The sequence below is a fragment of the Esox lucius genome, chromosome 20 (assembly GCF_011004845.1).
Source record: "Esox lucius isolate fEsoLuc1 chromosome 20, fEsoLuc1.pri, whole genome shotgun sequence".
Lineage (NCBI taxonomy): Eukaryota > Metazoa > Chordata > Actinopteri > Esociformes > Esocidae > Esox > Esox lucius.
The window spans coordinates 19,633,807-19,657,273 of record NC_047588.1 but is presented as its reverse complement, the minus strand read 5'-3'; the positions used below and the strand labels follow the sequence as shown (position 1 = coordinate 19,657,273).

Here is a 23,467-nt window from a genome sequence, read left to right as displayed (position 1 = left end):
GGGGGGCAGCATGCTGTACATTATGGATGGCATCAGTGATGGGGGGCAGCATGCTGTACATTATGGATGGCATCAGTGATGGGGGGCAGCATGCTGTACATTATGGATGGCATCAGTGATGGGGGGGCAGCATGCTGTACATTATGGATGGCATCAGTGATGGGGGGCAGCATGCTGTACATTATGGATGGCATCAGTGATGGGGGGGCAGCATGCTGTACATTATGGATGGCATCAGTGATGGGGGGCAGCATGCTGTACATTATGGATGGCATCAGTGATGGGGGGCAGCATGCTGTACATTATGGATGGCATCAGTGCGGGCTGTAATGACGCTTCTAGTTTGATGGTGCAGCAGAAAAGCAACATAGCTGTTTAGGACTGGAAGTCCTCTGAATTTGGGAGAACTTTAATAGATAACATGATGATAAGGATGACGAAGCCACATGCGTTTTCAGATGATTAGACTGATAGACTTCAAGTGTATGTGTATGCCATTTCGTTTGCGTCTTTCTGCAATTGCAAGTGTGCGTCTGTGTGTGTGTGTGTTGATCATTTAAACTAATAGTCAACTAAAACTTTACCAACACCATAAATAACTCTAGTCCCCCCTGTAATGTACTGTAGCATACTATCAGGAGTTTGCAAATGGAAACAATTGAGGATTATCTTGAGCACTTCTCAGGGTAGTTGTTTCAACATATCTCAGGCACTGCCATGACCAAGACAGATGGCCAAGCAGCTGGCATCACTCAACGTCTTTTCACTTTTCTGTTATTCCCTCCCGCAACAGACGTCTGTTGTGTATTTTAGGGGTATATTAGAGGGAAAGTTCTGGATTTTGGCAATGATGCCCTTTATCTACTTCCCCAGAGTCAGATGGACTCCAGAACAAAAGTTTTATGAATCCAGGTCCAGTATTAATGAAATTAGAGCTAGTTTTGCAAGCCTGAAGTAACATGAGATCGTAAAGATCCTATGATTCCCATGTTCAGTATTTTGCGTGAGAAAGTAAAATAGACCACTGGTTCTTAAATCTGGTCAAAGTTCAAATCAACAAAAAATATTTTAAAATGTTTATTAACAGCAACAACAAATTAAATGATTTTGGCTAAGGAATCGGTGAAATCAGTAAAGAAGGTGAAATACATTTTTAAATAAATTCATGGTCATTTAGGTTTTCACAACAGAACAGGTTGTATTGTAACAGTAATTACATGAATTAACATTTAACAAGTTCGAAAAAAAACATCTGAATACAATGCCAATACTAAGCTATGCTTCCAGTTCAGGGTTCCACCAGTAAACCTACACTAAAATTACATCATAGGTTCCTATAAAAACCCTGCAAAGATGCAGTTATGAAAATATGGATCCTTGGGAACCACCAGGGGAAAGGGTTGTGGCCATAATTGGACTGTCCCTTAAATCCTCATTCATTTGGCAAAACATATGGTGTACAGTAAAATAAGGTGAGATGTCGCCATCATTGTTGTTGAGCCTGTTTGTGGATTAAAAGAGGTGCAGCAATCTAAGGTATTATGTTGTAGTATTGGCCTGGCTAATAACATCCGATTTAAGCAAACTATCTAAAGACGCAGAATGGCATGGCAGGGTGTGTCTCAGAGGATGCATGTTCTGATCTTTGACCATCTTAAGCTAGTTGGTAGTTGTTGGGATAAAACAAGATTGTGACTACTAATTGGACATACAAAATTAAGAGGAAAAGCAGGATAACCCTTTATTCATTATCAGAAAATTAAACTGTGTGGTTATATCTTATCTTCATTGTATGACATGTAAATACTGTGTATACAACAAATACAAACCAAACAGCTATCTCCACTAAATCAAATCAATCAACTGCATTTTATAAATTCCTTTTTATATCAGCAGTTATCACAAAGTGCTTTTCAGACACCTAGCCTGAAACCCCAAAGAGCAAGCTACAACAGTTAATGCACAATGGCTAGGAAAAACATCCTTGTAGGGTCTATAACTAGGAAGAAACCTAGAGAGGAACCAGACTCTGAAGGGTGACCAGTCTTCTTCTGGCTGTATGTCTGGTTTAAGATTTTATTAACAATAATAAAGGTTTGAGAGTCACAAGTCACTCACAAGTAATTCGATGTGGTTTTGGCATCAGCATTGTAACAACATCTACTTTAAGACACAATTCAACCAAGAAAAGCATAGGTTATCAATAGTGCACTAATATTTAGTGTACAGATCAATTCACTGTCTTTAGCATGATTGAGTAAATGATGTAGCCATCACAGGAAGGACGAGACACAAAGGAAGCCAGTGCATTCTGCCATCCTTATCTGGGGACCTGCCATATCTGTTTGTGGTGATGTAAGGACAGGAGAATGTCAGGTTCACTTGTAGATCAAGTCAGCCGTGCATTATCTCAAACAGTGGAGCTCAGCCCCTACAGCCTCCACCCCAGTAGCACTGAGCAGCACTGAGCGCTTCAGAGCTAATACACCGCGGACGGCATGGTCACAGAATGGATCCCAGCAGAGCAGAGAGAGAAGAGCCTTAGAAAGGAGCTTAGAAAGGCACCAGACAATGGCCGCTAGCTTCATGCCCCCTCCATCCCTGAAATAGGTCATGACCTTAGCATCCATTCGACTCTACAGAATTCTTAACCAAGCACTGTTGCCTGTATTAGAATGCCTAACCAAGCACTGTTGCCTGTGTTACAATGCCTAACCAAGCACTGTTGCCTGTGTTACAATGCCTAAACAAGCACTGTTGCCTATGTTAGAATGCCTAATCAAGCACTGTTGCCTGTGTTAGAATGCCTAATCAAGCACTGTTGCCTGTGTTAGAATGCCTAACCCAGCACTGTTGCCTACGTTAGAATGACTAACCAAGCACTGTTGCCTGTGTTAGAATAACAAACCAAGCACTGTAGCCTGTGTTAGAATGCCTAACCAAGCACTGTTGCCTGTGTTAGAATGATTTATTTAATCAAAATAATGTGATACAGTGTGAATGCTTTAATGTGCTGATCAATAATAATAATACATATCTATACTAACATTGAGAGCAGAGAAGTAAAGACAGACAGATAATTTCCATTCTACTCATCTAAAGAGACCCCTGTCTTAATATTGGTTTAAGCCCAATAAATAATTGATGCATGCAATCACAAGTTGGTTTCCTGCCTAAAATGTGGGCCCATTATTTCATTAGATGGAGCCACATTCTTTATGCCAAAATGATTTGTGTGTCCAACACAGAAATTCAAATCCAGTTAGTGGTGGTAATAGTCTGGTTTTACCAACCACATCCAAGAGGGTATTACTTTCAGACAGAAAGGATAGGTCCACCTCAAATACAAATAAAAAGATGAACGGAATACAGTAAGTCCTTTTTTGGTTATTTCTTAGTTTGCTGCGTGTCTGTGTCTGCCAGTGTGCAGCCAGACAGCGTTAATGTGGAGGTGCTGTACTGTAGCTCTACATCCTGGGGTGTCTTCTTGCATATGTAATTGGATGTTATACTGTAAATAATTGCCTGGGCATGTGCCAGCGTGGTGATGATGATGATTTGGATGTGTGCATGCTTGTGTTTGAACGTGTGTGTCTGTGTGTCCGCGTGTGTATGTTAGCATGCGTGTGTATGTGCGTGCGTGCGTGTGTGTGTGTGTGCGTGTGTGTGTGCGCGTGCGCGAGCGCGCTTCTGCCCCATCCGTACTCAACTCTCAAGTCCCACTGATTCTCCTTTCCAGCCATGTTGAATCCTCTTTTCCTTATCAGGCGGGCCCAGGCCTGCATCAGGCTCTCCTTGCTATGACAGAGGCTACAACAATAGGCCTGCGATACCGCTGCTTAGCGCTGCGTTTCCAAGGGGAAACCTGCCACGGGCGCAGATTAACAACAACACACACACACACAAAATAGACTGCAGCCTCCAAAACAAAACATTTTTCAGAATGCCTTCTCTTGATTAATGAAGCAATGACAAGAAGAAAAATATAATTTTGGCGCAGAAAAATACACGCCACCACTTGTTAAAGTTTAGGGGTAGCTAACAATAAACATATTGAAGCGAAAAGGGTGGGCACCGGGAGGAGATAAATGTCTGAGTGATGGCTTGAATAATTTCTGGAGCTTTTTTGGAGCACGGGCGGTAGGACCTCATTTCTCACCTTGTTCTAAATTACACAATAAAAACACTCCTGACAGACACCACCTCTCTACCATGTGCAAATTAGGACAGTATCTTGTCATTTTCCTTTTCCTCTTCACTCTCCAGGTAAGACTCCGTTCATAGCCAAAAGTGAGTCTACAATTCACAGAAAAATCCCACATAATACAAGAAATACAGTAGAAGCTAGGCTTGACACATTGGGTTGCAGCATGTAATACAGACACTGGGTCCCAGTATATAATACAGACACTGGGTCCCGGTATATAATACAGACACTGGGTCCCGGTATATAATACAGAAACTGGGTTCCAGAATATAATACAGATACCGGGTCCCGGTATATAATACAGACACTGGGTCCCGGTATATAATACAGACACTGGGTCCCGGTATATAATACAGACACTGGGTCCCAGTATAAAACACAGTATACACATAGATTACAGCAACTAATGAACTGGCTTAATGTGAACCCCACACAGTATGGTAAAGACCTACACACTCAGGTTATCACGTGCAATGGCATTTCCACTGCCAGCTGCTTCCCTGAGGTGTCTTCCTGTCTGTCCCCTGAGAAACACAACAGACCTAACCTAACACAGCAGGCGGAAGACAAAAACACCTGAGCGGACTTCCAGCATCCCCTTTGGGGAAAGCGGAAGCTAGTTTTAAAATAACTGTATCCCTGAAAATTGTATGTTTCCGCTTTCTGGGGACTACACACCGGACCAAATATCCCAAACAATACAGCCTGGATTATACAAAACATTTTTTTTTATATATATAATATACATAATTAAAATGTCATGCTGTTATATGAAAAGACAAATGTAACACTCCCAGTATGCAGCATGACCCAAAAACGAAGACCGCTACACTCCTGTTGTAGACGAGCCGGCGTCTCATTTGTCTGTTTTTGGATTGACCTCACAACCGTCCTATATGGCTCATTACCAACTGAGGGACATCCACTGAATCCAGGCAGTTCTAATGAGCAGTATGGGCATAGAGCAGGAGGGTATACCCTCACCAACAAACATCTACAAGAGACAGAACCCGCAATCTGCCACATATTATTACACTGTTTCTGAATCAATTATCAACAGCAAGCGCGGGACACCATCTCACCACCACACCAGGGCCTACCCTGGCCCAGCCGTGGGCTTTTTCTCATGGCTTGACCAGCTTGGTGTAATTACCACATCCAAGACACCTGCTACTCAATAGCTTTGACCCAGACGGGTCATTTAGCCTCTGATTGCAGCCATTTCTGTCTGAATGTCACTATTAATTTGTGTTCATTTGAGAGTGTGGGCTGGTTGGGCCGTGTCTGGGCTGGGCAGGCAGAATGGGCTCGTTGCTCACCTGGTTGTGTGGCGGGGCTGGCTTGTGTAATTGGAGCCTAATAGTCTGATTGATCAGGGGAAGAAGTTAGGGAAGTGAAGGATGAGGCTGAGCACTGGCAGCTCCATCAGTCAGAGAGAAACAGAAAGAAAAACCTACCCTGTGTAGAACAGAACATAGAACTGACAGCCTGGTGTTATAGCTTTGGGAGGGTCAGCTTCTGGGTTCTTCCTCTTTCTCTCTGGTCTCTCTCTCTAGTTTCTCATACTCTCTGTTATCTCCATATCTCTAGTTTCTCTCTCTCTACTCTCCCTTCCTATGTAGTCTCTCTCTTGTCTTTCTCTACGGTTTCTAGTCTATCTTTTTTCTGGTCTCTCTCTAGTCTCTCCTTAGTCTCTATCTAGTCTCTTGTTCTCTCTTGTCTCTCTCTTTGGTGTATCTCTACAATACAGTGTCTATCTTAGTCTCTCTTTCTTACTTGTCTCTCTATCTGGTGTCTCTACCTAGTCTCTCTGCTCTCTCACTCTCTCTGGCTGTTCTAGTCTCTCTTTCTATCTTTTCTCTCAGTCTGGTCTCTCTCTTGTATGTCACTCCAGGTCTGCCTTTGTCTCTACCTTCATCTCTTGTCTCTCTGGCCTCTCTCTAGTCTTGCTTTCTCTCTGGTCTGTCACTCTCTAATCTGTATCTTACACTCTGCAGACCCTATTTCCATCAAACCCACTATAAAATTCTCCCACCCAATAGGAAAATGAAACTTTGTTTTCACTTTCATCCCTGCCAACTTCAGCTGTCAACTGCTTTACATAGAGAACATCCAATTACACAAGAAAACGGTTTCAGTTGAAAGAATTCCACAGTGTATGTAGGTCTTTTGGTCATTTCCTTTAAGACAATATCAATAAGCTAAAAGGAAGGACCTGTGGGCCAGTAGGCCATGCCGTGATCCTCAAACATCCATAAAGTGTGAACAACAACTTTGGTTGGACCTTTGATCCAGCAGGTTTGAGTGTTTAACCGGAGGTGTATGTGTGTCATCAGATTCCTTCAGCTGTGTGTGGATACAGCCTGAAGCTGCTGCAACAGCCTTCCCATCAGCTGTGAAATCTGCAATCCTCTTCGATAAACGCTACAAATGTGACCCTATCTCTGTCCTGCAGATGCCCAGATTTCCTGTCATGGTATTTCCTTCCTGTTTTTTTTTTCTCTTTCTCTCTCTTTCCTCATGTCTGCTTGTCTTGCCTGGACAACTGTAATGCACTGTTCACCTTTCCAAGCGTCATTCACTGTTTCCGAGCCATGGAAAGCCACAACAGACCAGCAGGCCCGTCCACCAAAGCTGATGCTAACCCAGGCTGGTGAGATGTGTTGTTGAAAAATGTAGATCCACTTCGTTTCCTGAGTGAGGTCTCACAAAATAAAAAAAGGTGCAAAACTGAGTTTTTCCTCATCACTACTGCTGAGGAACCTCGTCTAAGACCTGATTAATAATCTCAAGTCTTAGACATCAGCTCATCTAGTGAACACAGTTTACATGCGAAATGCTTGCAATCAGCAGACAAGTGGCCAGTCGGTACATGACCTCGATGCGACTAGCATGATGGACAACGATGTCATGGCCAGCTGTATGGAATACACACGATACAATTCGGCATCATGCAAAATAATGCGACAGTCTGAAAACCCCATTTTGACTCCAGCTAGGGCATATCAATGTCACACAAACAGCTTAAATTTCAATGTGTGTGAGAGAGGACAGGTGACGTTAACACCTTCCCTAAAGAACAGCCATGGGTAATCCATTCACCTCTGTGGTTTCACAATCTACTCCAAAGAGACGGACAGGAGATGTAATCGTCCCTAGAGGTCATACTTTAGAAGAGGAATATGAGAGCCCGTCTTGGGTGAATGAAGTAGAGCTCCATGAAACAATCACAGTTTATTTCTACCTTCAAATGCTTGATGCTGCCGGCCTGACCCTGTAAAGGAACCCCTGGCTAGCCTGACATGCATCAGAACTACCCGGACTTCTATTTCTCACAGTACTAGTTTCGCTTACATCCTATTTTACCTCATAAGGCTTTCTCCTTTTGGGTGAGAATTGTCTTGTTTCTGTCTTAAAATGTCAGAATTGGTAAGACACAGAACACAACTCCCTTTCCTCTCTGGCTAGAAAACAAGAGATAACACACCTTTGCAGGGAAGGTGCCAATGGGGGATTGCAGTGCTATGTATACAAGCATGCTCCTTAATGACCGGGTGGGTGATGATGCAACATAACGTACAGTGTATGATGAGCTGCTGCTGAAAACGGGAGAATGACAGCTTTATTGTTTATCTACAGAGCTGATGAATATGAAGTACTGTCATATAACAGTAACTTTAAAGGCAGCTCAGTAATACCAAAGATATGCCACTCAAGTTCAGCTAGGCTCTAATGAGGTGTTGTGTGAAGCTGCTAACAGCCAGTAGTCCATTTGAGAGAACAGAGTGGAGAGGAGGGCAAGCAGTGAAGCATGGGAAGTTGTACCCATGAGAATAGAAACACACAGAAGAGATCCTTAAAGGAACTGTGCCAGAGAGCTCTTCCTCTACCTTTAATTGCGAGAAAAGATGGCATATTCTCTCAAACCCCTCCATGACCCATTATAGGTGAAGACTAGCACCTGGCTCAGTTTAAGCGCCTAAAAAGGAGGATCTCGGGGGGGGGTTGGATTCAGGCACCATGCAGTGTGCTGTAGCTATGCACCTAGCTACATTACAATACTGTCCAAGAGTACTTTCAATAGCTATGAGGCACAAGAGACAGTGCTGTATCACGAATACAGTTACAGCTAAATGGTGTTGTTCGGAAGGAGAAATACAAACTGAATGTATATATATCAGTCAACCTACAGCCAGCCTCGTGTGCCTTTCTAATTGAAAAAAATGTACCCAACATATGAAATCCATGTTTACAGTAAAACATTTTAATAAGTATCAGTATAGAATTTCATCCTTCCACCAGGAGATATATTTCGCCCAACAATCTGTGTATTTTGATCAAGTAACTACACATGCTCCCCATATGTGCATCAGTTTTGTAACACGGTTCACTATCATGTCAGGCCTAACAATATACGTTTACCTGGGACCGCATTAATGATGCACCACCTCATTGCTTAATTAACCCCATGTACTCAGATTAGTGCAGCTCAACCATTACGATGATACATGTGGCTCATCCTGTTCACTCTGACGGCAATCGACTGTCACATTGGGTACATACCGGTCATGTAAATTCATGCAAAAAGTGGGAATCTATTTTGTCATACACAGTAGTGCCTCAAGGTGTGAACCTTCGAAATCATTCTTTGCTCCGGGACAACAAGCCTGAACTCAGGAGGATCCCATATTTCATGGTTAGCTGACTTCCAGAGCTATTTAAAGCCATTGATGACTTCAGAACCATGAGTGGAGCTTAGAAAACAGTCCGAAACCACTCAGAGAATGATTTAATAAAGTTATAGCATTAAAGAAATCCGTCATAACGGGCAGGGCCTCTGAGTTGAAAATCCTTGTGGACTTTTCCTTATGTTTCTTAACAGGATAAATGTGAGATTGGTTAACATTTTTAATAAGAATGTGCTTAATTAATCCAAATACAAAATGAAATATGAAAACTCTGGAGGACCAGTAATTTCACCAGTGCACCAGGTCAACATATTTTCCAGCCATTAAAGAGGAACTTCACTGGGACGTCTTAAGACAAGAGGGGCCAGCGGATTGATGTAAGACTGAGTTGAAAATAGGAACATAAACTACAATGGACTGTTTTCAGTCAAGGGTCTGGTCTGAATAAAATATCCATGATAAATGGTTAAAGGAATACACTTTTAAGCCTTTTGTGGGGGCCATTTTGATCCCAGGAGAGACAACTCTACAGGGCTGACTCATTCATGGGAATTGGTTGCCTCCTCCCTCCTCTGAAATAGGTTATAACCCACCCAATCTCATGCTGTTTTAATGGGAAAATAAACTATTTAGAAGCCTCTTGGGAATCACATGACCATGAACATGATTCACTCTCTGAGAATTAAAATTGTGGATTGCACTTTTCATCACCATACTGTTTTGAACATTTGTTTTGTGCCAAATATCAAACTGAGCATTCGATTGGATGCATCCTCAATGAAAGCTGAAAGATTTGGTCTGAAGTACATTACTAAGACTTATAAAACACAATCTCTGAGGAAGGCAAGTAATTAGTGTTTGATTGACTTTTCTAGCTAACAACATTGCCATCAGTCAAAGCGCATTCGATGATATGATAAGGATGGCAACATTTCGGCCAAATGTTAGCGCATTTTAGCAATGCTGTCATAATTCCAAGCCCCTAGAGTGTAATTTAGATGAACAAGTTATTAGCGCCTGGTCATCAATATGAATGCCTGTAGAATGTTAGTGAATGAATAGGGTATCGGGTAAATTGTGGACCAATGTGTTGGGCCCAAACCATAAACATTACAGACTGACCAGAAAAAATGGGTCCAGATCATTTTGTGGTTTTCTGTTGGTCCCACGTGTGACGATGACAGAATCAGTGGAATGAACAGACATGTATATGTCGCCTACCATGCTGCTGCCGTCAGGGTTCATCTCGATCTTCCCGTTGAAAGGTCCCCATGTGGTTCCCACAGGGAGCTGCTGCCGGCTGTGGATTCGGCGCTCGCCGTCCTTGTTCAAAGCATCCAGCTCTCCTGTAAAACAACAGGCATTGGAACAGTCATACATATTGTTCTGCTCCTCCTGTAAAACCCCAACCATTGGAACAATCATACATATGGCTATCCCCCTTTTCTGGGATGGTCATCTTGTCCAGTGTCTTGGTAAAAGATCATTTTAAAGTAAAATCATGACAAATCAAAATAATTAATTGTGTTTTTTTATTATCCCCATAGCTATGTATATATATATATATATATATATATATATATATATATATATATATATATATATATATATATATCCTTGCCTGAAAGGTGTCTTCTCTAGAGATAATGCCTCAGAGAAATAGCAGGGACTGTCTTAGCGACAGGCAGGCACAGATGCATAGAGGCTGAGGGTTGACTATTTATTCCTGTTGTTCCAGGAAGAATCTAAGACCCTGTTCTGTGCAGAGCTACACTTAATGAACTGTGTAACAGGACAGCGCTGTTAGCATAGCTGGCTGAAACACCCCTGCTATCTAATCTCTTAGATTCAGTGTACTTTTTTGGGACAGTGATTAATCTAATAGTTAAGATAATGGAGGCCGAGCAGTGGCCACCAGCAGGTTTCAGGGGGAGACGAAAGTCATGCAGGCCTCTCAAGTGCACATTTCCGCCCGGTCGCCTTGACAACCCTCGAGTGCCCTGGTTGGAGGATTTCGACCCTCAACCCCTCAAGTGGTATCTTCTCTATCTTCCTGTGAATGTCTACTGTCTCACTGAGCACAAGGGTTCTGACTGTCTACAGAATTCAACCTATCACCCAATCATTGAGGCACGAGTTCATCCTGTCTTCCGGTTTCTTTAAAGCGAATATGGAGTACAGTAAAAATCTACTTATTTGATATATTCCCCAATCGGTACATGTATGAACAATACACTCACTGTTCACAGCATTTCTTCTAACCTAGATGTGCGCTGGTGTTGTAGCTAATCAGTATTCTGGGCATGTTGACTGAAGTGAAATGATCACTGAACTTTATAATAACGCTCCTGTGATATACTGTAATGACCTATTCAGCCGAGGTATATTCTGTAAATATCAGTCTTGTATCTGTGGCACGCTATTGTGTCAGCCTGTTGGTATGGAAATGCTTTCATCTAATGTGCTCCTTCTCATGCATAAACAACACGGGGTGACGGGTGGCTACGCTAACGCTAGGCTACGCGGTTGTTGTTGTTGTTCTTGTTTCCAAGAGATCACACACACCTGGCTCACATCGCACCCTGGAGTCAGGGAGACATACAGATTTCCATTGAAATTATACATTTATCTGAGTCTCCTGATACCATCAGTAACACACTCAGGTATAAAAAAAAAAACGATGAACTTTCCAGCCCAAACAACTACTTGCTGATGGGCAGCAGATTACCAAGTGGTTAGAGGGTTCTGCCAATAACTGAAAGGCCACTGGTTCAAATGCCAGAGGCGATAAGGTGAGGAGTATGCTCTTGTCCCCTTCAGGTACTTAACGCTAATTCCCGAAAACTGCTGTGGATAAAATTGTCTGCTAAATGTAGTATATATGAACTACACTCCAAAAGGTATCATACTCCTTCTGTTCGTGTGTGACACCAGCACCCAGTGTACAGCCCTGGAAAAAATGAAGCGACCCCCGTAAATTGAACCCTTCAGTTCCTCCCTCAGAACCTTCTCTTTCGACTTTTTCGGGAAAAGAAAAGAAAAAGTTGCAGTGGTTTCTGAATCCCCCCCCCCCAAGCTGTATATTGTTCAGACAACTAAACTTTAACTGGGACCATCTCTCTCGCCTCCTCCTTCCTGTTATTCACAAGCCCACTGTCTTACTGACGCTGTGGTGGAAGGTGGCTAAGCTCATTAGCAGAAAAATGATTAAACACTGGAGCACAGCTGGCCGGCATCAGAGTCAGCAGGCTCTCTCAGTTTGATGCGAGGGAGAGCTTGCTGCCACCGCTTGATGCATTCTGTTAGTCCTCTGATAAGAGCAAGGCCCTTTAACCACTCGGATGCTAGTTCCTGTTTAGCCCCGCTTGACACACCATCCACTAGCTACAGTCACTCACATCATCTTGATCTTTCGGCCTCACCCCCCACCCACTACCCCTCAGCACCCCCCCCCCCCCCCATTCCCTTTAGTTTGTATGAGGTGGGGGGGGGGGGGGGGTTGAGGGTAGGTGTGAGAGGACGGGGAGAAGGGGTAAGATTCAGCTGGAGTATTGAGGGTCCGCATCCAGTGTTTGTGTGCCAGCTGTTTGCGTCCCGTACCAAATGTTGCCCGAGGACTTTGGCTTCCAGCTGGTATGTCACATCTGTTGCAAGATACAATCCTCCAACTCAACAAAAACACCAGCAGCAAAAAATATGCCTTGAAACCTCTCAGTTTGCCATGAGCATTTTCGAGTCCAGTATCTAAAGATAATGAAATACTAATAGATATGCATTACGATGGGAGCCAAGTGGTTATATCTAAATGGTTCGGTGGACAGTGTAAAACATTCCCTTGTATCTATGTTCATTTTTATGGTAAAATGGTAGGAAGTCCAAAACTGGAACCTTATTGTGTCATGTAATAAACCATCATCACAAAGTAAAACACACCCAGAATTTAACCCCTACTCACAAACCAAAGACAAGGTTTGAAGAAAGCAAGTTCACTGAGCTAATAGACATAGTTTATCCCATTCTGTCCCACACAGTGTCTCTCATCACCACGTAGTGAAATGCCACAATCCTTGGCAAGAGGCAACTTATGATGTGACTAAAGAGCCCCCCCCCCCCCATCGATAACATCATCATCTGTCGCTAGACTCTGGAGCCTGTTCCTGCTCTATCTACTCTCCACTGATACTTGGCAGACCAATGAATGTCCCTTTGTGTGAGGAGAGATCCTCCTCAGATAAAACCCAAGATGCTCCACACTGGCATCTGTTTGTTTTGCTGTCATGGTGGACAGAAAGAAAGAGAAATAGGGAACCTCATCATCTCTGCATTTCTCTATAGTGCTCTATATATTTATATTTGTATATATATATATATATATATATATATATATATATATATATATATATATATATATACATATATATATATATATATATATATGTGTGTGTGTGTGTGTATATATATATATACAGAGAGAGAGAGAAAGAAAGAAACACAAAAAGAGAGAGATGCCCCAAAGCTGAACCCATCACACCCTTTATAAATCCAGTATAAGATCCACAATCACAAGCTCATGCCCTGCCAATTAAAATAAAGAGGGAGGACATTTACAGTGACTCCATAGCTCTGTTCATTTTACCCAGTGAACTGGTGGGTGCAGGAGTCAACAAGCTCTTAGATGCCTTTCTATATGACCGCATGGTTGTCAAAGGGCTCAAAATGTTAACCACAATTTTACCATAACCTAACACAGCAGGAACAAAAGTAAAGTACAGTTCCTATACACGGTTTTCATGTGGATAAGAAGTTCCTGTAGTGAAGCCATGAAGGGTGTTCATTCACACATGTTTGAGCACTACGGTGAATTCCTAAAGGATGATGAGGGACAGACTCATTCCATATAATAATGTGGTAAAAATCTCCTGAACTCCATCCACTTAAAATGTTACTTAATTCCTCTTTAGTGAGATTTCAAAAATGACAAATGACATCATCAGGTGGCCGAAGATTAACAGCAAGTTGACTGTAGCCATTAAAACATGAATATTAGTTCAGTGACCAACTGAATACTTTCCTTGGTCGCCTTTAACAATTATACTGTACCGTATATAATAATGCATAATTTAATCAAATTACTGTCACATTCCAATTGTACCTTTCTGGAACAATTGGAAGTAAATGCAATTACTATTATGCTTCAATAAATTGTAATCGTGACATGGTATCAATTGAAAACATGCCTGTGTATCCAAAGGAGAGAGAAGTACAGTAGAGGACATTAGAACTGCTGTGATAATAACCCTAAAGTATGTCTGTCTGTCTATAGAAGCAGCTATCACAAGGATCGCTATTGATGAACCAGGTTATAGAAGTGTCAAATGGGATACAAGTTAATAAACCACGTGGAGCACATGAAGGGTGAAATGGAATGCACTGTATCTCTCCACAAAAGGTGCTACATCTCTAAAGGAGAAGAGATGTGATATGGAATTTTACAGCTGAAGGAGAAATGTCAGTGCGCCTTGATAAGAGAGCGATGAACTTTCCTCCCCTTCCCCCCAAACCGCCATTATCAGGTCCAAGAGAACCAAATGCATCATTTATAACCCAGAGCAGGCCCATTATCTCCAGGCAAGACACTTGTTTTAAAACACAGAAGGACCTTTTTCCCCTTCTTCCCCCGTCCTCCTCCGATCCTCTTCGTTCCCTCTCCCCCAGATGAGAGCTCCGTTCTTGGCCGGCTCATGCCCTCCTTTTGAGCGGCGGGAGGGAGGAGAAACTTTATCATTTTGGAGAGCAAGTTTCCAAGACAACCGCATGTGCTTGGCTTAGAGGAAAGAGTGCCAGGAAAGGGACAGGCCATATAGGTCAGTGTTGTTTTAAGACCGGCCCTATAGGTCCGTATTTGCTTTTGGCTGACCCCTATAGATCATTCCTATTTTAAGACGGTCCCTTATAGGTCAGTGTTGTTTTAAGACCGGCCCTATAGGTCCGTATTTGTTTTTGGCTGACCCCTATAGGTCATTCCTGTTTTAAGACGGTCCCTTATAGGTCAGTCTTGTTTTTAAAATCTTCACAAAATTAGTTAAAATCTTCACTAAACTAAGTTAAGATTTTATTTTGAAGAGAATTGGTGTTACTTAATTTGAAGTATAATATCATGGTAATATGTTATTGGAACAGTAGCATCCTAGTTATACTTTATTAGAAGAGTATTTTCATGGAAATACTTTATTAGAAGAGTAGTGTCATGGTTAGACTTTATTAGAAGAGTAGTGTCATGGAAATACTTTATTAGAAGAGCAGTGTCATGGAAATACTTTATTAGAAGAGTAGTGTCATGGCTATACTTTATTAGAAGAGTAGTGTCATGGAAATACTTTATTAGAAGAGTAGTGTCATGGCTATACTTTATTAGAAGAGTAGTGTCATGGAAATACTTTATTAGAAGAGTAGTGTCATGGTTATACTTTATTAGAAGAGTAGTGTCATGGCCATACTTTATTAGAAGAGTAGTGTCATGGTTATACTTTATTAGAAGTGCAGTGTAATCAATATACTTTATTTGAAGTGCAATTTTATGAAACAGTTCATATCCATGTCATAACATGTCATAACTAAGTGAACAAAGTCAGTGTAACCTGTCATAATATTGTTAAAAGAATGTTATGAAACATAGTTAGACCAGTTGTGACACATTGCATCCCATTTCATCCCAATTAATGAAAGACAAACAATTTACAAAGAAAAATGGACATACTGAGCACTTGTCTGATATATACAGTACATATATATATATATATATATATATATATATATATATATATATATAGTTTACATAAACACTGAGGCGGTGTGCTATCATTAAACAATAGGAATATGTCAGTTGTAAAATGCTTTGTTTGATGAAAAGCCATGTGCATCTAGCAGGAAGCATAAAAGACAACCATCTCCAAGACATCCATCTTATACAAGTGCCACAATGCCTATTGATAGCATGTAAAAGGCAGAAAAACTTAAAGAATGATAGTCTTCGTCTTCACACAGATATCTCAAACAACATCTAGAGGACGCCACATTATTCTTTAGATTTGATTGTTTTATATTTTGAGAGACTGGATGTTCCTTTATCCGGTCTGTCAAACGGACTGAATCATTGTTTTCTATTTGACTTTATATATTTGTTAGCAATGCATGCGCGTATGACTGCTTGGACTTTTCCTAAAATACTAATACAGAATGTTATGAACTAGAGAAGGGAAGGGGAAACCAGTCCGCCACCAGTTAGTAAACCAGTCCGCCACCAGTCAGTATACCAGTCTGCCACCAGTCAGTATACCAGTCTGCAACACGAAGGATCCATTCGGGCCAATCAGCGTCATTTTGCCACTGTAGGATCTCTGTGGTAATCTGTATAATTCATGCAGGTTCAGTCAGTAAGGGGGCAGTCCACCTGAGGTATTGTGGGTAAAGTATGTCACGTGTCGGATACTGTTTCCGCAGCACTCCTCCCAAACTCATTGGTGGAGGACAACTAGTGACGCAGGGGAACTGTAGAACACTGCTTCTCATCGGAGAAATGAACAACATTTAAATATAATCACTTCCAAAAAGGGGAAAAGAAACCAACAGAAATAATACACCAAAACAAGGCTACAGTAGCAAACATTTTACAATAGTATGTGTTACCTATGGGATTTAATTTTGCACTTTATTTACAGACTGGAGTATTTCAAAGAGCTCCTGAAACCACTTCCCAAGTCAATTACCAGATTTCAAACTTTCCGTAAATGGGAATTCTGTTTTTCCTGGGTGACCTAGTTGTTTTTGTGAGTCAGTCACAGCCGCAGCAGTTTGACAGTCAACAGATAAGATGGATTAAGCTTTTTTTTTCATCCAGTTTTGATGTGAACAGCATAAAAGCAGGTTAAATCATCCCGTTTCAGGAGTATTTTTAAATGCCTGGAGATAGTGTGATAAAGAGGCTAAACCTAAGACTTGGGCTGGGAAGGTCAAGGTGGTGGTTTTAGAGAGCAGCTACCCGCTGATGAGGCCAGCTCACTGTCTCTGTCAGAGGAGGCTCATCGGAGCAGGCAAGCCCTCCTCTCATCACCAGCAGAAAAGATACACGCCAGGAGTGAAACCAAATCCACCAAGCCAACTACGGGCATCAAAGAGCCATGCAACTACCGCACTGAGTGTGTATGAGTGTGTGTGTGTCTCAGTGTGTGTGTGTGGCTGTGTATGTTTGCGTGGGTGTGTGTGTGTTTGTGGGGGTGTTTTCATGGGAAATGGGAGCATAGGTGAACAATACATGTCTATTTCTGTACATTTGGTATCATCCCAAAATTTCTGTGTAACACAATTCAGTGCTATTCCGTAAATATCCCTTTGTAATTATCCGTGGCTTATTTTCTCCACTGCAATCAGAGTTTTAAAAATGCATGTTTACTGTCCAAGAAAACAAGGAAAGACAGGAACTAGTTGGAATGAAGTGAGCTTCATAGACTAATATCTCTGATATATTAGAAAGGACTGCTTTAATACTTACAAACCTCTATATACAATTAACATCACCTCCAGTGGCAATTTTCCAAAACTCTAACAGTAACTGAACCTTAAACCTCCATTGTAACTGATATTTATGCATCTTTTGAACATACAGTGTACAGTAGTATGACGACAAGTTTGTACATTTATATCCCACATGACTAAATGCATATTCAATGGGGACAGAGGAGGGGACTGCTCCAGTCATGTGACCGACTCTAACCAATCCCGAATCAATTCAGATTTTAAGCCACATAGTGGTGGACAGGCTATCGACATTAGAATGCACCCCAAATAACAACATCTAATTGGCAAAAAAAAAAAAAGGTTCCGAATCTATTCACTGCTCTCACGACATGCTATAACACAATGTCTTGCCCCTGTTCAACTGGAAAACAAGGGAAGTTTGGTGCGAACATTGGAGACATTAGGGACGTATTTAACAACATTTTGTGGACGGCTTTTCCCCCACTGCTCCCCATGTCAGTGACAGGGGAGAATAAGCCTATACAGAGACTGCTATTGTGAAATGAGAAACTAGCCTCCTTCACTGCCAGAGACCAGATGCACCTCTCTCTCTATCCTAATCTGTAAACGACTTAAAGGAGTCTTATCTCCGGGCTCTTCTGCTTCATTTCATGCTTGATTTACTTTAATTTGTCTGATAGGGCACAAGGATTTGGAAATGGCCCATCTTTCGGCGGAAAATGTTCTGATTTTTCTCCGGCATTGTTATGTGGAGGTTTTTGACTTCTCTCTCTCTCTTTTCCAGTCTATCTTTCGCTCACTCTTCAGCTCTTTCTCTCTCTCCTTCTATCCTTTCCCTCACTCCCTCCCTCTCTCTCTATCTCTATCTCCCCTCTCTCTACCTCCATCTCTTCTTTTTGCTTCCTTGAGAGGGAATCTCATCCCAGTGCAGCAGTCTGTTTGAGTGCCTTTAGATTCCAGCTAACGCAGCAGAAACATATATTTTTCCTTTTCCATGTGCTGGTGTGTGATGATTTTCTGATGGGCCAACACTGGAATCTTGTTTGCCTTTCAGATTCTCATTGGGCATGGTGCAGCCAAGTGCTTCAAACCACAAAGATCTTATGTTTAAGTTAAGAGGCAACTGGCCCTCCAGTTTAGCAAGTGGGTAAGCGGCTGGCGCTGATAAAGTTGCTCCACAATGGAGGAGTAAGAGACGGGGACAAGCGTGTCAGGAGGCTGCATGGTGGAGCTCTTTTCCGGTGGCCCACAGCCTGACTGGCTGGATGACTGAATGACTGTTTGTGGAGCACGCTGGCTGCTTACATCCCATTACCGCTGGGTTTGTCTGGGCTGTACATAAGAGCTGGTCGCGGCAGTGGATCGCCATGCTAAGAACCCACCCGCCGCTCAAATAACCCTTTGCGGTCAACAGTTGAGAACAACGATGACGGTCAGCGTTTCGTGAAATGCAACGGGGAGGCGGTCGTGTTCGCTTCTAGAAAATGAGTTTTACTGTTTAATCAGATAAACAAGGAAGTCAGTCACTTGTCCCCTGTGGTGGGTGTGGCTAAATGAGTCCCGTGTTTAGCCTCTCACACACTGACATCACTGACGTCACCGGCCCGCCCCACACACAATTGGCATAAACACATGAGCAACCATGTACACACACACACACACAAACACACCCACACACACAGGCAAAAGCAAGAAAAACATTGAAATTCATCTCACATCCTGAATTTACTGCGGGTCTGTGCACGGTGATAAACAGAGTGATGATCCAGCTACACGTCTTTATCCATGCTTTGCTTTAATTAACGCTGGCTTGTTTGTTGAAAAGATTATTAATATGCCAATGAAAAATGCATAATTGAATACCACAATACTCACACAATCAGGGAGGAACATGTCGTTTTTATTCTAATCATTATTATTACTATTATTTGGTATTTTAATTCACTTGACAACCGATGCCTGGCCCCCCACCTCCCAACAAAACCCAGCTGGAACTGACGTGACCAGGGGGCCAAGCTGGGCACGGCTGTTTACCAACACACACACACACACACACACACACACAAACTGTCTGAGAGGCAGGGGCCACTTCTCTCATATCAATATAAACAGACCGTGTGTGAGTGTGTGTGTATGTGTCTGGGTCTGTGTGTGTGTGAGAGTGTGTGTCTAAAAGAAAGACAGAGAAAGAGCGAGACAGAGGGGGTCACGCTTAAGACATCCAGTACACTCTCAGCCAAACCACAATGCACTCAATGGAAAAAAGAAAGGTAGAGCAAATGTTTTAATGGATATAAAATACGACCCAACCCTAAATGAATCATGGAGGAATAGCACTAATAAAGTTACCCAGATATATCTTTACAGAAAAATGCCAGCAAGTGAAAAATTCAACAGTTCTGAACATTTCAATTAAGAATCTGTGTAACTTATTATTAATTCCTTCATTTGCAGGCTACATCCCCATGTAAATGTAAAGAACACATATCGACCACATTACAGTGACACCTCTCAGAGGTCATCAACATGACGAACAGGATTCATCCCCATGTAAATGTAAAGAACACATATCGACCACATTACAGTGACACCTCTCAGAGGTCATCAACATGACGAACAGGATTCATCCCCATGTAAATGTAAAGAACACATATCGACCACATTACAGTGACACCTCTCAGAGGTCATCAACAGGATGAAATTTAGAGGACTCAACAAGGAAGCAGCATGGGGAACCAGATCTCCCATGGTTCAATCACAGCCAGCAACTGAGATCGAAATCAGATTCATTTTTAACAGCTTTAATTCTCAAAAAGAAAAATGTTAATAAATGTTAATTAATACATATATTATTTTATAGTTTTACAGTTATTCTTTTGAAAAAAAAACAATATCAACATCCCATCATTGCTCTGGGGCATGGGATTTCATCTTTAGATAGAGCCCCCTGCTTGTGCCCCGACACCAGTTCAAACAGCATCTGGTCCCATCCAAGGAGGGGCCTGAACCGACCCTGCTTAACTTTAGTGGCAAACCAGCAGTGGGATGCAGGCTGCTGTGTGACGTGTTTGTGTGTGCATGTGTACTAGTGTGCACACGTGTAGACAATAAATGTATGTTGTGAGAAAGAAAGATTGGCGCACAAGGCAGAGGATCACTTACTGGCTTTGAGCCAGGGATTCCCCACAAATTGAGAATAAAAAGTGCGCTGAGATTACAGTTTAGCGTCCATGTCTTTACTTCCAGCTGTTTGTCATAGCGTCATAATCACTACTTGAAATTATGATATAAATATATAATATATATAATATATTATTTTTGTACGCTCGGATAAAATGCTTTGAATAAATCTACTAGAAAGGAGAGATAAAAAGTCCTTTGGACTATTGATTAGAGTAAAAAAGTACTTTTACTTTGCTGAAATAAGAGTCCTAACTACATCTGTAAGTCTCTTTAAAACGCTTTAGGTATCTTTCAGAAGAGCTGGTTGTAACATCCTCATCTTATTACGATTCGGACCAGACAGACAGTTCTATCAAACCTTTCAAATGGATCTCGCTAGCTACATTTCCGGCAACAAAAGCTCTGCAAACTCCTCCTGAAGGATAAATCTACATCCTAATATTTCCAATCCAATTTAACTGGAGCAGTCGGAGTGGTCTGAGCACTAGTTTACCAATCTTTGCTTTCCAAGACTCTGTGTGCTGAAGGCTTGAGGGGTTCAATCAATGGCGCTTTGATCTCGGCTGGAACTATAATTATTTAACATTGTTACAAGGATTTCTCTAATCCATCCTACCATTAAATCCCTTTTACACCCTCATCTTCTGCAGCCTCTAATCTGCATCTGTGCGCTCCGTTTGTCTCTTCTGCTCATTCCAGCGTTCCCTCATCCTCACTTAAAGTACTTCAGAGTCAGAATTAAAAATGCACTGTTGCCGTGCAAAACTTGTCAGGTGCCAGGAGAATGCTCAGAAAATATTTGTGTGTGTGTGTGTGTGTGTGTGTGAGTGCCGCGTTAATGTCACGGTCCTCTGGCCCTGTGTGTTGTGAAGGGGCTGTATACGATGTGCTCATGGGGAGCCCCTGGACTATAGCGCCCTGAACCCCCAACATGGAGGTGGACAGACCTACTCTGCTGTACACTGTGCTGACTGTATCAGAGCGAATATCGCTGCTCATTCGGACCCGTGGTCCCCATGTCTGCTCCTCCATCCGCAACTATTTCCGCCCGCCTTTCACTATTTTCACACTATAAATAGCATTGGCTGAGACACCTGCCACGGCGATGTGGCCATCTGCTCCATGGTTGACATGTGTGCATGCAACCTGAAAAGGTGGTTGGGCGTGGACTGGGAGGTGGGAACATCGCCATCCCTGCAAACTCAATGGTGGGCTGGAGTAAAAACTGATGACTACAGACTGATCTGTAGTCATCGTCTGAGGATGGACATGTTTTTGTGTTTGATGACTCGATGAAGGGGGTTGACGCTGGCACTGGATGACTGGCTGGAAGGATGGAGGAGGGTGACGGGGCTACTCCTTCCGCTGACCCCAACCACGCCCCGCTGGCACACGGAGAGGTGCAGAACAACAGTGAGCCGGGCCGTACAGTCAGGGTCAGAGAGAACGGTGGGTGGGCAGGGCCACAGAGGACGGTAGGTGGACAGGGCCAGAGTGGACAGTAGGTGGGCAGGGCCACAGAGGACGGTAGGTGGACAGGGCCAGAGTGGACAGTAGGTGGGCAGGGCCAGAGAGGATGATAGGTGGGCAAGGCCAGAGAGGACACTAGGTGGACAGGGCCAAATTATTCATTAGGAAGGCAGGGTCAGAGTAGACAGTAGGTGGGCAGGGCCAGAGAGGACCGTTGGTGGGCAGGGCCAGAGAGGATGGAAGGTGGGCACGGCCAGAGAGGATGGAAGGTGGGCAGGGCCAGAGTGGACAGTAGGCGGGCAGGGCCACAGAGGAGGGTAGGTGGGCAGGGCCAGAGTGGACAGTAGGTGGGCAGGGCCACAGAGGACGGTAGGTGGACAGGGCCAGAGTGGACAGTAGGTGGGCAGGGCCAGAGAGGATGATAGGTGGGCAAGGCCAGAGAGGACACTAGGTGGACAGGGCCAAATTATTCATTAGGAAGGCAGGGTCAGAGTAGACAGTAGGTGGGCAGGGCCAGAGAGGACCGTTGGTGGGCAGGGCCAGAGAGGATGGAAGGTGGGCACGGCCAGAGAGGATGGAAGGTGGGCAGGGCCAGAGTGGACAGTAGGTGGGCAGGGCCAGAGAGGATGATAGGTGGGCAAGGCCAGAGAGGACACTAGGTGGACAGGGCCAAATTATTCATTAGGAAGGCAGGGTCAGAGTAGACAGTAGGTGGGCAGGGCCAGAGAGGACCGTTGGTGGGCAGGGCCAGAGAGGATGGAAGGTGGGCACGGCCAGAGAGGATGGAAGGTGGGCAGGGCCAGAGTGGACAGTAGGCGGGCAGGGCCACAGAGGAGGGTAGGTGGGCAGGGCCAGAGTGGACAGTAGGTGGGCAGGGCCACAGAGGACGGTAGGTGGACAGGGCCAGAGTGGACAGTAGGTGGGCAGGGCCAGAGAGGATGATAGGTGGGCAAGGCCAGAGAGGACACTAGGTGGACAGGGCCAAATTATTCATTAGGAAGGCAGGGTCAGAGTAGACAGTAGGTGGGCAGGGCCAGAGAGGACCGTTGGTGGGCAGGGCCAGAGAGGATGGAAGGTGGGCACGGCCAGAGAGGATGGAAGGTGGGCAGGGCCAGAGTGGACAGTAGGCGGGCAGGGCCACAGAGGAGGGTAGGTGGGCAGAGCCACAGAGGAGGGTTGGTGGGGAGGGCCACAGAGGAGGGTAGGTGGGCAGGGCCACAGAGGAGGGTTGGTGGGGAGGGCCACAGAGGAGGGTAGGTGGGCAGGGCCACAGAGGAGGGTTGGTGGGGAGGGCCACAGAGGAGGGTAGGTGGGGAGGGCTTTGTAAGTTCAGAACGGGTCGAGCAGAGAGAATGACGGGCAGGTTGTTTGTGTTTAGTGCTCC

At 43.5% G+C, this 23,467-nt stretch overlaps 1 protein-coding gene across 2 annotated transcripts in view; it reads right to left on the bottom strand.

The window, feature by feature from the left end:
• Positions 1-23,467, bottom strand: part of zfpm2a (zinc finger protein, FOG family member 2a) — a 123,919-nt gene that overhangs the window by 53,425 nt on the left and 47,027 nt on the right. For both annotated transcript variants that reach the window (XM_010885219.4, XM_010885220.4), the window contains exon 4: positions 10,117-10,241. In XM_010885219.4, coding sequence (XP_010883521.2) covers positions 10,117-10,241 — 125 coding nt within the window. The remainder of the gene's footprint in view (positions 1-10,116; positions 10,242-23,467) is intronic.